At 43.9% G+C, this 17,628-nt stretch overlaps 1 protein-coding gene across 1 annotated transcript in view; it reads left to right on the plus strand.

Annotated features, from left to right (window-relative positions):
• The first annotated feature begins 421 nt into the window (after positions 1-421).
• MYO7B (myosin VIIB) overlaps positions 422-17,628 on the plus strand; it is a 105,566-nt gene continuing 88,359 nt past the window's right edge. The window contains exon 1 of the mRNA XM_059927697.1: positions 422-497. Within this exon, the coding sequence (XP_059783680.1) occupies positions 441-497 (57 nt within the window). The 5' untranslated portion in view covers positions 422-440. The remainder of the gene's footprint in view (positions 498-17,628) is intronic.

Consider the following 17,628-nt stretch of genomic DNA (forward strand, 5'->3'; position numbering starts at 1 on the left):
TCCTGGGGAAGGGACAGATCCTGACCAGCTCTAGTTGGGCCAACAGTGAGGACCCCCGAGGCCTCTCCTCGCCCAGGGAAAGCGTTGCAGCTGAGCAGGTATCTCCCGTGGACTCATTTTCCACCCACCTCCAAAGCCCTCACCCTCACTTCCAGGGTCGGCCTGTCCCCTTCAGCCTGGCCTCTCCCAGGACACGCTGCCTGATGCCCTTTTCTTCAGAAGGATCTGAATTTGCCTCATAGCAAAAATCCCCCCTGCATTCAGGTCCCAGCCCAAGCCAGCCCCCTCTGCTCCCAGGGACCCTCCTGGGAATCTAGTTGCCCCAATGGCCTTTAGCTCTGGTGTAAGGCTTCCTGGCACCTCCTGTGTGTGCCCCCGATTAGGACATGGGGTGTTTGGGAGCAGAGCCCCCGCATGGGCTGCCTTGGAGTCCCGGAAAGATGCTCAGCTCCCTGGATGGATGGTCACCGTGGGATTTGGCTGGTGGCCAGCAACAGGTGTGTGGAATTGGGCTCTAATGGCCCTTGGGGACTCTCTGCTGCAGAGGCTGGGGTTAAAGATCGGACCGCCGGGAAGCTCTGCTAGCTGGGGCTGCAGGAGCCGTGTGGGAGTGGGTGTGCCTGGAGCCCAAGGACAAAGTCCTGTAATAAATTACGTGGGCCCGGAGGACTCCGCCGTTTCCTCTTGGGGCCCTTCCGCTGTGTTCTCCGACGCGCCCAGAGCCCTGGCACTGCCTCCTTGCCCAGCTCTTTCAGAGTGCTGAGGGCAGAGGGGAAGGTGGTCAACAAGAGCCCCACCCCGACAAGGTAAGAGAGCTCTTGGGGCCCTCTCTGTGTGCCAGGTGCCCCGGGCCTGCATTCTGCCAGCTGGGGGCATGGGAGGGGAAGCGCCTCCCGGGAGGAGGGTCTCTGGGCAGGAGGTGGGTTGGGAGATACAGACCTGGGGAAGCCCTGTAGGGAACAATGTGGGAAAAACCTTGTCCACATGACCAGGAGTGAGCTGGAGAGCCCCTGCGGCAGCCTGGAAACCAGAGCCCCAGTGCAGAGGTCCATCCCGGCAGCTGCAGGGCCCCTGGGGGGCTGCAGGAGGACGAGGGACAGGAGGTGTCCCAGTCTTCTGCTCTAGGAAGGCAGACTCGGGAGCGGAGGAGGATGACAGGTGCTGGGGCTGCCTTTTTCCAGCAGGAGGGCCTTGGAGGGGGGGCCTCATGGGGCATGAAGGACAGCCTCGGCGCCAAGGACCGGGCACCTGGCAACGTCAGCCGTGCCATATGTGCCATGTCACTGCACACTGGTGTTTTACCGACAAGGAGACTGAGGACCGTGGGAGTTGAAGTGCCCACGCGAAGAAGCAAAGGGGGACTCGACTCCGAGGCCCGGGCTCCTCTGAGCCACCACCTACCTTCTTGGACAATTGTAGACAGGTGTGTTAGTCGCCTCTGAGCGGCCTGGGCCCCCGGGTAAGGCAGGACCCTGCCTGCCAGGCCTCAAGGTCTTCCCTGGGAGGGGTGCTGTGCTGTGGGCAGAGGAGGGCCACCAGCCTGGGCTCCTCCCTCGAGTGGTCAGCGCGGTGGGCACCCGTCCCCACCTCCCAGAGGAGGGAATCTGACATGGACTCCCTGTGGGGAGCGGCTGGCCGCGGGCAGGGGGCGGCCCCATCCTAAGCCTCCTGACCCTACAACCAGGCCTCCCCCTCAGCCTCCACTCTGTAACTCTGGACTTGAATTTTGTTCCAACCCATAAAACCCCCGAACTCCATTCAGGATTTTATTTTGAAGAAAACCAAAGCTCTGCGTGCAGAGCACACACACCCACCCCCCCCACACACACACACACACACAAGGAATCTTTGTTCAGAAGCACTCAGCTCAGGGACTTCCCTGGCAGTCCAGTGGTGAAGACTCCGCGCTTCCACGGCAGGGGGCGCCGGTTCGATCCCTGGTCGGGGAACTAAGATCTCACATGCCGGCCAAAAAAAAGAAGAAAACCACTCAGCTCAGTATCACCGCCCCTACCCTGGACCCTCCGGGAGCTGAGCAGCTAGCCCTTGCGGCCTCTACCCAGGGGAGCTGTGCGTGCGTGTCGTGGGCCCTGCTGCACCCACGCTTCAGCATGGCCAGGCCTTCGGGGGGGAGCGGGCCACAGCTCTGCGGAGGGGTGACACAGCAGGGGCAAACGTTTCCCACTTTCCCAGATGCATTCGGGTAACTTGGTGCTTCTCATGTCTTATGAAGGAACTTGCTTGCACATCCTTAGTCTCCACGACAAAGCCCTCCAGGGAGGAACAGCAGGAATTATAGATCATTTTCACAAGAGAGGACATTGAGATGAAGGAGGGTAAAATCCTTTGCCCAAGGCTACTGGATATGCCTGCCTTGAGGGCACAGACCGGACCTCCTGTTTCCTCTGGCCCCTGCACCCACCCAGGACCTGGTGGAGAGTAGGCCCTGGGCAGATGTATAGAGGAGTGGAGTCGTGAGTGGCAGAAAGAGAGGTCGGAACGAAGTCACATTTTCTAGTCCACTGCCATGTTAGACTGTCTTGTCTTCCTCCTCAAGTAATCAAGCAGCCTGTATCACGTTCCTGCTCTGCCAGGCTGGTGAGGTGAGACCGTGCAAAGGAAAAGTCACCCATCCGGGGGTACAGGCCTCACAGCAGCAGGAAGTCAGAGGTGGAGATCGCTGGGGCTGAGGACAGGTGAGGAAGGGGGAGGGACCGGAGTGGACTGTGAAGGCAAGGATGGCTTGATGGCGATGGTGGAGGGCAGGGGATGCCCCGGCTGAGGAAGGGCCATCCTAAAGATGCAGAGGAGGGACTTCCCTGGCCGTCCAGTGGTGAGGACTCCACACTTCCACTGCAGGGGACACGGGTTCGATCCCTGGTCGGGGAACGAAGATCCCACAAGCTGTGCGGCACGGCCGAAAAAAAAAAAAAGTAAAGATGCAGAGGAAAGAAAGTACAAGTCCAGCTCGGGCACTGCTGGCTCCTGGCAGGAACGCAGCGTAGGTGTAGGGAGGCCGTGGGAAATGCTCTTTCCACGCTGAGAGCAGCATTCTCTCCTGCACTGTCTAATACAGCAGCCACTGGCCACATGTGGCCATGGAGCCCAGGGGGTGTGGCCAGTGTACCTGAGGGACTGAATTTTTAATTTTAACTAAGATTAATTTAAATTTCAATAGCCGCATGTGGCTAGTGGTTACCATATTAGACAGTGCAGCCCTAGAGAGTGGAGCACGTCAGACTCGGGAAAGAGGTAAAGTGGAATAAACGAGCAGAGCCAGACAAGCGTGGGCTCAAATCCTGACTCAACCACCTACCAAGTATGGGACCTGAAGCCTCGGTTTCTTCATCGGTCAAATGCAAAGACATCACTTACCTTACAGCATTATTGTACAGATTAAATGAATGGACTACCATTGGAAAACTTTCAGCACAGTGTAGTAGGAGCCCCTACTCTGTTTGGGGGGCTAGGGACGAAGTGCTGAGGGTACAGAAAGGGGCCACAGCACAATGGGAGACTGGCATGCACATGTGGATGTATCTATCAACCTCTCTCTCATCCATCACCTGCCTTATTCAAAAGTAAACAGAAGAGAGTCATTTGAGACAGCTTCCAGAGATACGTGCAATACAACAGAATCAGAAATATGAATACAATAAATGAGAAACCAAGATGAAGGAAAATTAAGGTAAATACAATGCAGCTGGAGAAAGGTTTGCAAACGAAGCTCCAGTCTATTTGCTAGACAGAGCTACCAAATGTATTCTGAGCTTCCTGGCGGATAATGCAAAAATAAAATAGAAGCAGTGACTAGATTAATAATGTCCTTGAGTTAAGAACAAGCCCGTTTCTGACAAGAAGCCCATCTTTCCTGATGGGATACCATGAAGGGGGTACCAAGAGAGGAAATGCTATTGACATAAACGGTAAATTCAGGAGGGCTTCTCCAGGGCCGTCCCTGCCAAGCTCTCTCCAGGTAGGCTGACAGCACCCCGCCAAGGCAAAGCTTGAGGAAAAGAATGTTCTCTGGACAGGTGTAAACCATGGGTTTCAGTGCAGGGTGGTGAACATCCTTCCCAAGGGCTGGCTAGGGTCTTCTGGGACATGAGAGAGACAGATATTAGCTAGGGTGGCTGAGGACAGAGTCAAGGAGGCTGCAAGGGGACTCTTAAGCCAGGTCTGGAAGAGTGGCCTGGAGATGAGTTTGGAGAGGCAGGGACTTCACCTGTACCTGCAGGGAGCCAGAAAGCACTTGAACCCAGGTGTGAGAGGGGACTGGATAAACCTAGTTTAATTCACTCGCTGTATGACTTTGCAGGGGACCGGCAGCCTTGCTGAGTTCCCCACAAGTGCACTGCGTCTCAGGAGTGGGAGCAGAGCCCTGCTAGGAGGAGAGATTCCCCTGGGAGGGCCCCTTCACCGGGGCCACCCTGCCATCTCTGACTTCCCCTGCAGGGGCCAGGAGCCTGGCTCTGGGGAAACGGGGTCTCTCATTGTCTCACACTGCAAGGTTTTTGGCAGTGAGGGTGGCCAGGCCCTGTGCCCTCTAAGGGAAGACGGGACACAGGACTATACCTTCACATCCTCACCCTGGGTGACCTGGGCAGAAGGGAAGGAGCCCTACCAAGGACCCAGGAGCATCACGTCTCTGGGCCGGGGCACCTCTCTACACCTTCTGGGCGGCCAGTCACATGTATTCCTGGAAGTGCCACCCCTGGACATCATCCCGAATGCCGGGCAGTCCTGGGTGGGGTGGGACTTGCTTTCAACAGAGGGTGTGTCTTTCTTCAGGCCCTCTGGGGCCCTGGGCTGCAGAGAGGGGCTGAGCTGTCCCTGGGTGGATCAGGGCCCACAGAGGGGCTTAGACTCTGGATTCCCAGGCCCTTTCCTGTATGCACAGCTGAACCCCGCCACACTGAGAGCTCCCAGCTCAGTGCAGCTGCGACTGCCGTGAGCTCTTCCATACCGCCCTGTCACTGAGCTTGGTGGCTGATCTTTGCAGGTAGTCATCACTGTGGGGACGAGGTGGGATTTCAGGCCCCTGGACAATCCTGTGAACAGTAAAATTAATAATAAAAGCAATCTCTGGATGTGGAAAGGCTCATCTCCCTCTGCTCCCCATGCCAATTCCTTTCTCCAGAAGAAACCACTGTCAATGGTTTAATACAGTTACCTCTAAAAAAGATGTATCTCCAAAAAATATATCTTATAGCTTGTGTTTATTACATACTCATATATCAACATGTATTAGATGGAACCACGTGAAACTGCCGATATTTGACTTTCTTGACTGTCTGGAGTGGGTGGGCCAGCCCGGATCCCTGTCACCTGCTGGATGATGCTGATTTCCACAGAGCATTGGCCCTTCCCACCTTTGCCAGCCCGTGCAGGCTTTGTTTTCCTTGCAGTGTCGGATTCTACACTAGGGACCTTGAGCTCTGGGAGGGTGGGGAATAGGCAGTTAGCTGGTGGCATAGCGTATGTACCTTCCAAGCCTCTCAACCTCTCACCCAGCCCCAGACACCCTTTTGACCCAAAGATGCTCGCATCCCTGACTTGGGCAATGCTTTGTCAGCCCTCTAGGATAGGGGCTCCTTCTGGCCTGGCAGCCCACAGACTAGAGTCTCAATTTGGCTTTGCCTCTTAGACCCCAGTCTGCTGATCTGTGCCCCACCCACCACCTGGCACACAGCCCCCGGCCCACTCTGGTCCCTCCTGGTCCCTGCAACCTTTGATTTTCTCCCCAGGTCCACTTTCTCATTCACCTTTCAGCATTTTCTTACCCACTCCCCCCACACTGATGTTCAATGATGACCCAGAAATGCATGTTAGTGGTGTGGTTTTAGACCTCCAGCAGCTCTGAGGACGTCTTTGGGAACCAGCAGCTTACCCTTCTCCCCTCGGGTGATAGTCATCCCCATTCTGATTCTTAAGATTAGGTAGACCCTGGGGCCAATGCAAGGTACTGACCACCATGGGCTCAGCCACAGTGACCTGCCTCAGAGCTGGACAAGAGGGTCTGAGCTAAGAAGAAGCATCTCACCTCAAAGGGGCAGGAACTTGCAAATACCCCTGGGCTTCCCCTCAGGAGCAACCCCTTACCTGCCTTCCTGGGATGTGGGCGGGGCTGCTTCCATCCCCCAGGACCCATTCATCCATCCACCTATCCACCCACCCATCCATCCATTCATTCAGCAATCATATGGTGAACTCCTTCTGGGATGAGTAAGGCACAGTTCTGCTCCTAAGTTTCTCACAAATGTGGGAGAAACAGAAGTAAGTGACATAAGAAAAAAACAGAAGTAAGGGATGACGTAGCAACAGCTGCTGCATGTGAGACGTGTGTGCCTGTGTGTGAGTACATGTGTGCATGTGTATGTGTTCCTAACTCATTTCAGATCAAGTTCAGAGACACTGAGGTGAGAGAGAATATGGGGTATTTCAGGAACCGCATGAAATTCAGCACATCCTGGGGGAAGAGGTGAGATACAGGGCAAGCTGAAAAGGTAGGCAAGTTAGGATCCTGAAGGACCTTGAATGCTATAAAGATACAGCACACTCTTAGCTGTGGAGAGGCCTGACATGATTGATTTTTTCCATCTTTTAAAGATTACTTGGTTGGTTAAATGAAGAATGATTTTTGGAGAGAACGGAAGAAGCAAGTCCACCTGGGAGGCTTCCATTCTACCAAGTGAAGGATGATAGGGGACTAAGGGATGGGCAGGAGGGGAGAAACCCTCAAGTTTTTCCTTTCTTTTAATGTCTGTTATCTGGTTTTGGTATTACGGTAATGCTGGCCTCATTGAATGAGTTAGGAAGTGGTCTCTCTGCTTCTATTTCTTGGAAGATATTGTAGAGAATTGGTATCATTTTTTTCCTTAAATGTTTGGTAGACTTTATCAATGAAACCATCTGAGCCTGGCATGTTCTTTTTTGAAAAGTTCTTAATTATTAATTCAATTTTTCTAGGTATAGGTATACCTAGGTATAGACCTATGTAGATAGTCTATTTCTTTTTATGAGAGTTTCAGTAGATTGCATCTTTCAGGGAATTGGTCCACTTCATCTAAGTTACCAAATTCGTAGGGATAGAGTTGTTCATAATATTGCTTTATTACCCTTTTAATGTCCCTGGGATCAGATCAGTTATCAATGGGGTGTCCCTCTTTCATTTCCATATTAGAAATTGTGTCTTCTCTCTTTTTTTCTTGGTTAGCCTGGCTAGAGGTTTATCAGTCTAATTGATGTTTTCTAAGAACCAGATTTTGGTTTCATTGATTTTCTCTGTTGATTTCCTGTTTTCAATTTCATGATTTCTGTTCTAATTTTAAATATTCATTTATTTTTCTTATTGCTTTAGGATTATATTGCTCCTCTTTCTCTAAGGTGGAAGCTTAGATCATTAATTTTATATCTTTTATTTTTGAATTAAAAAAATTTACTGATATATAGTGGATTTACGTATTATATTAGTTTCAGGTGTACAGCATAGTGACTCAGTATTTTTACAGATTATACTCCATTAAAAGTTATTACAAGATAATGGCTATATTTCCCTGTGCTATACAATATATCTGTGTTGCTTAGTTTGTGTCTCTTAACCCTATACCCCTAACTTGCCCCTCCCTCTTCCCTTTCCCTCTTGGAAACCATTAGTTTTCTATATCTGTGAGTCTGTTTGTGTTTTGCTATATACATTCATTTGGTTTTTTTTTTTTTTTTTTTTTTTGGCTGCACCGTGCAGCATGTGGGATCTCGGTTCCCCAACCAGGGATCGAACCCATGCCCCCTGCAGTGGAAGCTTAGAGTCTTAACCACTGGACCGCCAAGGAAGCCCCTCATTTGTATTATTTTTTAGATTCCACATATAAGTGATATCATACAGTATTTGTCTTTCTCTATTTGACTTATTTCACTAAACATAATATTCTCTAGGACCACCCACATTGCTGCAAAGGGCAGAATTTCATTCTTATTTTATGGCCAAGTAATAGTCCATTGTATATTTATGTACCACATCTTCTTTATCCATTTGTCTGTTGATGGACACTTGGGTAACTTCCATATCTTGGCTATTGTAAACAGTGCTGCTGTGAGCACTGAGGCACATGTATCTTTTCAAATTAGTGTTTCTGGTTTTTTCTGGATATATACCCAGGAGTGCAAATGCTGGATCATATGGTAGTTCTATTTTTAGGTTTTTTGAGGATGATGATAGCCATTTTGACAGGTGTGAAGTTTCTCATTGTGTTTTTGATTTGCATTTCTCTGATAATTAGTAATGTTGAGCATTTTTTCTTTTTTTAAATATTTATTTATTTATTTATTTGGTTGTGCTGGCTCCTTCGTTGCAGCACATGGGCTCCTTAGTTGTGGCTTATGGGCTCCTTAGCTGTGGCATGCAAACTCATAGTTGTGGCATGCATGTGGGATCTAGTTCCCTGACCAGGGATCAAACCCAGGCCCCCTACATTGGGAGTGTGGAGTCTTATCCACTTCGCCACCAGCGAAGTCCCCAAGCATTTATTCATATGCCTGTTGGCCATCTGTATATCTTCTTTGGAAAAATGTATATTCAGGTTTTCTGCCCATTTTTAAATTGGGTTCTTTGGTTTTTGTTTTGTTTTTGAGATTGAGTTGTATGAACAGTTTATACATTTTGAATATTAACCCCTTATCAGTCATATAATTTGCAAGTATATTCTCCCATTTAGTAGGTTGTCTTTTCATTTTGTTGATGCTTTCCATGCTGTGAAAAAGCTTTTAGGTTTAATTAGGACCCATTTGTTTATTTTTGCTTTCATTTCATTTGCCTTAGGAGAACAGCTCCAAAAATTATTGCTACAATTTATGTCAGAGTGTTCTGCCTATTTTCTCTTGTAGGAGTTTTACAGTTTCAGGTCTCACATTTAGTCTTTAAACCATTTTGAGTTTATTTTGTATATGGTGTGAGGAAATGTTTGAATTTCATTCTTTTACATGCAGCTGTCCAGTTTTTCCAGCAGAACTTATTGAAGAGACTGTATTTTCTCCATTATATATTCTTGCCTCCTTTGTCAAAGACTAATTGTCCATAGGTGTGTGGGTTTATTTCTGGGCTCTCTATTCTGTTCCATTGATTGATATGTCTATTTTTGTGCCAATATCTGCTGTTTTGATTACTGTAGCTTTGTAATATAACCTGAAGTCAGGGAGCATGATGCCTCTAGCTTTGTTCTTTCTCAAGATAGTTTTGGCAATTCGGGGTCTTCTGCGGGTCCATAAAAAATTTAGAATTATTTTTCCTAGTTCTGTGAAAAATGTCATGGGTATTTTGACAGGGATTACATTAAGTCTGTATATTGCTTTTGGTAGTATGGACATTTTAACAATATTATTCTTCCAATCCAAGAACACAGGATATCTTCCCACTTCTTTGTATCATTTTCAAATTCCTTCATCAATGTTTCATTGTTTTCAGAGTACAGGTTTTTCACCTTCTTGGTTAAGTCTACTCCTAGTTATTTTATTCTTTTTGATGTGTTTGTAAATAGGATTTTTTCCTCAATTTCTCTTTCTTATAGTTCATTATTATTGTATGGAAAAACAACAGATTTCTGTACATTAATACTGTATCCTGCAACTTTACTGAATTCACTTATTAGTTCTAATCGTGTTTTGGTGGAGGCGCTAGGGTTTTCTATATGTAGTATCATCTCACCTGCAAATAATGGCAGTTTTACCTCTTCCCTTCCAATTTGAATGCCTTTTACTTCTATTTCTTGGGTGATTGCTGAGTCTAGGACTTCCAATACTGTGTTAAATAGAAGTGGCAAGAGTGGGCATCCTTGTCTTGTTCCTGATTTTAGAGGAAAAGCTTTCAGCTCTTCACTGTTGAATATGATATTAGTTGTGGGCTTGTCATAAATGGACTTTATTATGTTGAGATATTCCCTCTATAACAATTTTGATGAAAGTTTTTATCATGCATGGGTGTTGAATTTTGTGAAATGCTTTTTCTGCATCTATTGAGATGATCATGTGCTTTTTTATCCTTCCTTTTGTTAATGTGGCATATCACATTGATCAATTTGTAAAAATTGAACCATCCTTGCACCCCTGGAATAAATCCCACTTGATCATGGTGTATGATTCTTTTTATATATTGTTGAATTAAATTTGCTATTTTTTTGAGGACTTTTGCATCTATATGCATCAGAAATATTGGCCTGTAAGCTACTTTTTTTTTTTTTGTAGTGTCTTTGTCTAGTTTTGGTGTCAGGGGAATGGTGGTGGCTTCATAGAATGGTTTGTGGAGTGTTCCATCCTCTTTGATATTTTTGGAATAGTTTGAGAAGAATAGGTATTAGCTCTTCTTTATATGTTTGGTAAGATTTCCCTGTGAAGCTGTCTAGTCCTGGGCTTTTGCTTGCCAGGAAGTGTTTTTGTTTTTCTTTTTTAATTACAAATCAGCTTCACTGCTAATGATTGGTTTGTTCACGTTGTATATTTCTTCCTGACTTACTATTGGAAGGTTGTATGTTTCTAAAAATATTGTCCATTTCCTCTAAGTTATTCAGTTTGTTGACATATAACTGTCTGTAGCAGTCTCTTACAAATTTTTGCATCTCTGTTGTATTGGTTGTTATTTCTCCTCTTTCATTTATTATTTTGTTTATTTGTGTCTTATTTGGTTTATTTGGGTCTCTCTTTTCTTCTTGATGAGGCTGGCTAAAGGTTTATCAATTTTGTTTATCTTTTCAACGAACATGCTCTTGGTTTCATTGATCTTTTCTATTGTTTTTTGGTCTCTATTTTATTTATTTCCTTTCTGATTTTTATTATTTCCTTCTTTGGCTGACTTTGGGCTTTGCTTGTTCTTTTTTTTCCTTTAGATGCAATGTTAAGTTGTTTATTTGAGATTTTTCTTGTTTCTTGAGATAGGCCTGTATTGCTGTGTATCCTTCTTAGAACTGCTATGCAGCATCTCAAAGATTTTGGAAAGTTCTGTTCACATTTTCATTTGTCTTAAGGTATCTTCTAATTTCCTCTTTGATTTCTTCATTGACTCATTGGTTTTTAGTAGCATGTTGTTTAGTCCCCACATGTTTTTGCCATTTTTCTTCCTGTAATGAATTGTTAGTTTCATACCATTGTGGAAAAAAAATTGATTGATATAATTTCTTTCTTCTTAAATTTGTTGAGACTTGTTTTGTGGCGGAGCATGTGATCTATCCTGGAGAACGTACCATGTGCATTTGAAAAGAGTGTATATTCTGCTGGTTTTGGATGGAATGTCCTGTGATACGTATTCAGTCCAACTGGTCTATTGTGTCATTTAAGACCACTGCCTTACTGATTTTCTGTCTCTATGATTTGTCTATTGATGCAAATGGGGTATAAAGCCCCTACTATTTTTTTTCTTTTTTTAACATCTTTATTGGAGTATTACTGCTTTACAATAGTGTGTTAGTTTCTGCTGTATAACAAAGTGAATCAGCTATATGTATACATACATCCCCATATCTCCTCCATCTTACATCTCCCTCCCACCCTCCCTATCCCACCCCGTAGGTGGACACAAACACCGAGCTGATCTCCCTGTGCTATGCAGCTGCTTCCCACTAGCTATCTGTTTTACATTTGGTAGTGTGTATATGTCCATGCCACTCTCTCACTTCGTCCCAGCTTACCCTTCCCCCTCCTGTGTCCTCAAGTCCATTCTCTATGTCTGCATCTTTATTCCTGTCCTGCCCCTAGGTTCTTCAGAACCTTTATTTTTTTTTTCGATTCCACATATATGTGTTAGCATAAGGTATTTGTTTTTCTCTTTCTGACTTACTTCACTCTATATGACAGTCCCTAGGTCCATCCACCTCACTACAAATAACTCAATTTTATTTCTTTTTATGACTGAATAATATTCCATTGTATATATGTGCCACATCTTCTGTAACCATTCATCTGTTGATGGACACTTAGGTTGCTTCCATGTCCTGGCTATTGTAAATAGAGCTGCAGTGAACATTGTGGTACATGATTCTTTTTGAAGTATGGTTTTTTCAGGGTATATGCCCAGTAGTGGGATTGCTGGGTCGTATGGTGGTTCTATTTTTAGTTTTTTGAGGAACCTCCATACCGTTCTCCATAGTGGCTGTATCAACTTACATTCTCACCAACAGTGCAAGAGGGCTCCTTTTTCTCCACACCCTCTCCATTATTTATTATTTATAGATTTTTTGATAATGGCCATTCTGACCAGTGTGAGGTGATTCTTCATTGTGGTTTTGATTTGCATTTCTCTAATGATTAGTGATGTTGAGCATCCTTTCATGTGTTTGTTGCCAATCTGTGTATCTTCTTTGGAGAATGTCTATTTAGGTCTTCTGCCTGTTTTTGGATTGGGTTGTTTGATTTTTTGATATTGAGCTGCATGAGCTGCTTGTATATTTTGGAGATTGATCCTTTGTCACTTGTTTCATTTGCAAGTATTTTCTCCCATTCTGAGGGTTGTCTTTTCATCTTGTTTATGGTTTCCTTTACTGTGCAAAAGCTTTTAAGTTTCATTAGGTCCCATTTGTTTATTTTTGTTTTTATTTCCATTTCTTTAGGAGGTGGGTCAAAAAGGATCTTGCTGTGATTTATGTCATGGAGTGTTCTGGTTAGGTTTTTCTCTAAGAGTTTTATAGTGTCTGGCCTTACATTTAGGTCTTTAATCCATTTTGAGTTTATTTTTGTGTTTGGTGTTAGGGAGTGTTCTAATTTCATTCTTTTGCATGTAGCTGTCCAGTTTTCCCAGTACCACTTATTGAAAAGACCGTCTTTTCTCTATTGTATATTCTTGCCTCCTTTATCAAAGATAAGGTGACCATATGTGTGTGGGTTTATCTCTTGGCTTTCTATGCTGTTCCACTGATTTATATTTCTGCTTTTGTGCCAGTACCATATTGTCTGATAACTGTAGCTTTGTAGTATAGTCTGAAGTCAGGGAGCCTGATTCCTCCAGCTCCGTTTTTCTTTCTCAAGATTGCTTTTGCTATTCGGGGTCTTTGGTGTTTCCATACAAATTGTGAAATTTTTTGTTCTAGTTCTGTGAAAAATGCCATTGGTAGTTTGATAGGGATTGCACTGAATCTGTAGATTGCTTTGCGTAGTATAGTCATTTTCACAGTGTTGATTCTTCCAATCCAAGAACATGGTATATCTCTCCATCTGTTTGGATCACCTTTAATTTCTTTCATCAGTGTCTTATAGTTTTCTGCATACAGGTCTTTTGTCTCCTTAGGTAGGTTTATTCCTGGGTATTTTACTCTTTTTGTTGCAGTGGTAAATGGGAGTGTTTCCTTAATTTCTCTTTTAGATTTTTCATCATTAGTGTATAGGAAGGCAAGAGATTTCTGTGCATTAATTTTGTACCCTGCTACTTTACCAAATTCATTGATTAGCTCTAGTAGTTTTCTGGTAGCATCTTTAGGATTCTCTATGTATAGTATCATGTCATCTGAAAACAGTGACAGTTTTACTTCTTCTTTTCCAATTTGGATTCCTTTTATTTCTTTTTCTTCTCTGATTGCTATGGCTAAAACTTCCAAAACTATGTTGAATAATAGTGGTGAGAGTGCGCAACCTTGTCTTGTTCCTGATCTTCATGGAAATGGTTTAAGGTTTTCACCATTGAGAATGATGTTGGCTGTGTGTTTGTCATATATGGCCTTTATTATGTTGAGGTAAGTTCCCTCTATGCCTACTTTCTGGAGGGTTTTTATCATAAATGGGTGTTGAATTTTGTCAAAAGCTTTTTCTGCATCTATTGAGATGATCATATGGTTTTTCTCCTTCAGTTTGTTAATATGGTTTATCACATTGATTGATTTGCATATACTGAAGAATCCTTGCATTCCTGGGATAAACCCCACTTGATCATGGTGTCTGATCCTTTCAATGTGCTGTTGGATTGTGTTTGCGAGTATTTTCTCGAGGATTTTTGCATCTATGTTCATCAGTGATATTGGCCTGTAGTTTTCTTTTTTGGTGGCATCTTTGTCTGGTTTTGGTATCAGGGTGATGGTGACCTTGTAGAATGAGTTTGAGAGTGTTCTTCCCTCTGCTATATTTTGGAAGAGTTTGAGAAGGATAGGTGTTAGCTCTTCTCTAAATGTTTGATAGAATTCGCCTGTGAAGCCATCTGGTCCTGAGCTTTTGTTTGTTGGAAGATTTTTTTTTTTTTTAGAAGATTTTTAATCACAGTTTCAATTTCAGTGCTTGTGCTTGGTCTGTTTATATTTTCTATTTCTTCCTGGTTCAGTCTTGGAAGGTTGTGAAGTCCCCTACTATTATTGTATTGTTGTCAATTTTTCCTTTTTATGTCTGTTAATATTTGCACCTATATTTAGGTGCTCCTGTATTGGGTGCATATACGTTAATGAGTGTAATATCCTCTCCTGATATTGATCCCTTTACCATTATATAATGCTCTTCTTTGTCTTTTGTTATAGACTCTGTTTTAAAGTCTCTTTTGCCTGATATGAGTGTTGCCACCCCACTTTCTTGTCATTTACATTTTAAAAATAGATTTATTTATTTATTTATTTATTTATTTTTGACTCCATTGGTTCCTTGTTGCTGCACATGGGCTTTCTTTAGTTGCAGTGAGAGGAGGCTACTCTTTATTGTGGTGCACGGGCTTCTCATTGTGGTGGCTTCTCTTGTTGTGGAGCACAGGCTCTAGGCACGCGGGCTTCAGTAGTTGTGGCTCACAGGCTCTAGAGAACAGGCTCAGTAGTTGTGATGCACAGGCTTAGTTGTTCTGTGGCATGTGGGATCTTACTGGACCATGGCTTGAACCCGTGCCCCCTGCATTGGCAGGCAGATTCTTTACCACAACACCACCAGGGAAGCCCTTGTCATTTACATTTGGATATCTTTTTCCATCCCCTCACTTTCAATCTGTGTGTGTGTTTAGCTCTGAAGTGATTCTCTTACAGGCAGCATATAGATGTCTCATTTTTAATCCAATCAGCCACCTTATGCCTTTTGATTGGAGCATTGCCATTTATTGCTTGTCTTCCAGTTGTTTTGGTAATCCTTCCTTGTTCTTTTCTTCTTCTTTTAGTTTCTTCCCTTGTGGTTTGCTGATTTCATTTAGTGGTATGTTTCTGTTCTTTCTCTCTTGTTTCTGTGTATCTATGGTAGGTTTTTGATTTGGGATTACCATGGGGTTCATATATGTTGACCTATAACTATATTTAATTGTTTTAAACAGGTAGTCTTGTTAAAATTAAATTAAAATTAAAATTAAATGTGTTAATTTCAAACACATTCTAAAAGAGCTACATTTTTTATTCTTTTCCCCCATACTTTGTGTTTTTGGTGTCATATTTTATATCTTCATGTTTATACCTTTACTGATTATTGTAGTTATACTTAGTTTTATTTTAATTTTTTTTAGTTATACTTAGTTTTATTTTAATTTTTTGTCTTTTAACCTTCATACTAGCTTATTTAAGTGGCTGATCCTCAGCCTTTACTATATATGTGCCTTTACTAGTGGGATTTTTTTCTTTCCTATAGATACTTACTTCTTCTTATAGCTTTTTCTTTTCCACTTTGAGAAGACCCTTTAACATTTCTTTTAGGGTTATTTTAGTACTGATGAACTCTTTCAGGTTTTGCTGGTTTGAAAAGCTGTTTATCTCTCCTTGAATTCTAAATGATAATCTTGCTGGGTAGAGTATCCTAGATTTCAGGTTTTTCCCTTTCAACATTTTAAATATATCATGTCACTTCCTTTTGGTCTGTAAAGCTTCTGCAGAAAAACCAGCTGAGAGTCTTATTGGGGTTCCCTTGTATATAACTCTGGTTTTCTCTTGCTGCCTCTAGAATTCTCTTTTTTCTTTAACTTTTGCCATTTTAATTATGATATGTCTTGGTGTGGGTCTGTTTGTGTTCATCTTGTTTGGGACTCTCTGTGCTTCCTGTACCCAGATATCTGTTTCCTTCTTCAGGCTTGGGAAGTTTTCAGCCATAATTTCATTAAATACATTTTTTACTTTCTTCTCTATCTCTTCTTCTTCTGGGACTCCTATGCTGTAAATATTGGTACACTTGATGTTGTCCCAAAGATCCCTTAAACTGTTTTCATTTTTAAAAATTTGTTTTTCTTTTTACTGTTTTGTTTGGGTGATTTCCACTATTCTACCTCCAGATCACTTATGTGTTGTTCTGTATCACCTAGTCTGTTGTTCATTCCTTCTAGAACACTTTTCATTTGAGTTATTGTATTCTTCAGTTCTGACTGGTTCTTTTTTATATTTTCTAGTTCCTTGTTAAAATTCTCCCTTGTTCATCCATTCTTTTCCTTAATTCAGTTAACATTGTTATTACTAATGCTTTGAATTCTTTATCTACTAAATTATTTATTTCTGTTTCATTAGTTGTTTTTTTTTTTAGGGTTTTCTCTTGTTCTTTCAATTGAGACAAATTCTTCTCTCTTCTCATTTTAATTATCTTTCTCTGTCTCTATGAATTTAAGTGAAATTGTTACCTATGGTGGTCTTGAAAGTGTGTCCTTATGTGGGAGCATCCCTATACATTTTGCTTGTGCCCAGTGGCTTTGCTGGGAGAGATGGGTTTGATGTGAACACAAATGATGTCTTTCCCCAGGGTGTGTTGGCAGCTGTCTTCTTGGTAGTAGGTGGGGCTGGAGAAGGAGGGGCTAGGGCTAGAGCCAGGTGTGAAGTGGGGCTTACCCTTTCCTCAGTGGCCAACGTTGCCTTATCAAGGGTGGGGTTACATCTCAAGTTGCTGGAACAGAAGCCCTGAGTGTCAGGTGTGAGCTGGCTAAGTTCCCTTTAAGTGTGTGCTCTTCCCCCTCCCAGCACCAGCACCTTCAGCCCCAGAGGGGAGCAGAGCTGGAGCAAGAGGCGCTGGACTGGGTATTCAATGAACGTTGGGCACAGAATATGTTGATATGGCCACTGTCAAAGATCTGGAGTGCCTCTGATGTATCACTTGTGCAATCACCAGTAATGACGGCCCCCTCCCTGCTCAGAAGCTGCTTAGTGTTTGAGCTGCCACAGAGTCTCATAGCCAAGCTTTTTCCTTGGCCATGGCAGCCCTCACTCCAGTGTGGAGCTGTGACGTGGGGCAAACAGTGCTGGAGCATTTGCTCAGCTCAGGTTAGGGCACGCTCTGGGGTGGTCCTGGGAAACCAGTCAGCCAGCTGTGTGGTTTCAATCTGCCCTCTCCACCCTGCTTCGGGAGCAGACTGGTGTTCATGTGTTCCTCACAAGCAAGGTACAGGATTTCCACCTCCCTCCTGTTAGTCCCACTTGCCCTCCAATGAGCCAAGGGGGCTTGTCTTCCCTTTGTCAGACCCCAGGGTTAGAGCACCCAATATGTTGCTCAAACTGCTCCCTCTCCAGGGAGGGTCTCTGCCCATGTAATCTCTCTTTTCTTCTGAGTCCCCTCCCAGGGGCACAGACCCCCACCTGACAGCTTCTCTTCCCTTCCTACCCAATTTCGTGTGTATCTTTCTTAGAGCCTTGGTTGTACAGGAGTCTTTCTGTCAGTCTCTACTTAGTTTTCCGCAAGAATTGTTCCATATGTAGATGTACTTTTGATATGTTCGTGGGGGGAGGTGAGTTCTGT

Source organism: Balaenoptera ricei, chromosome 7 (assembly GCF_028023285.1).
Source record: "Balaenoptera ricei isolate mBalRic1 chromosome 7, mBalRic1.hap2, whole genome shotgun sequence".
Classification (NCBI taxonomy): domain Eukaryota; kingdom Metazoa; phylum Chordata; class Mammalia; order Artiodactyla; family Balaenopteridae; genus Balaenoptera; species Balaenoptera ricei.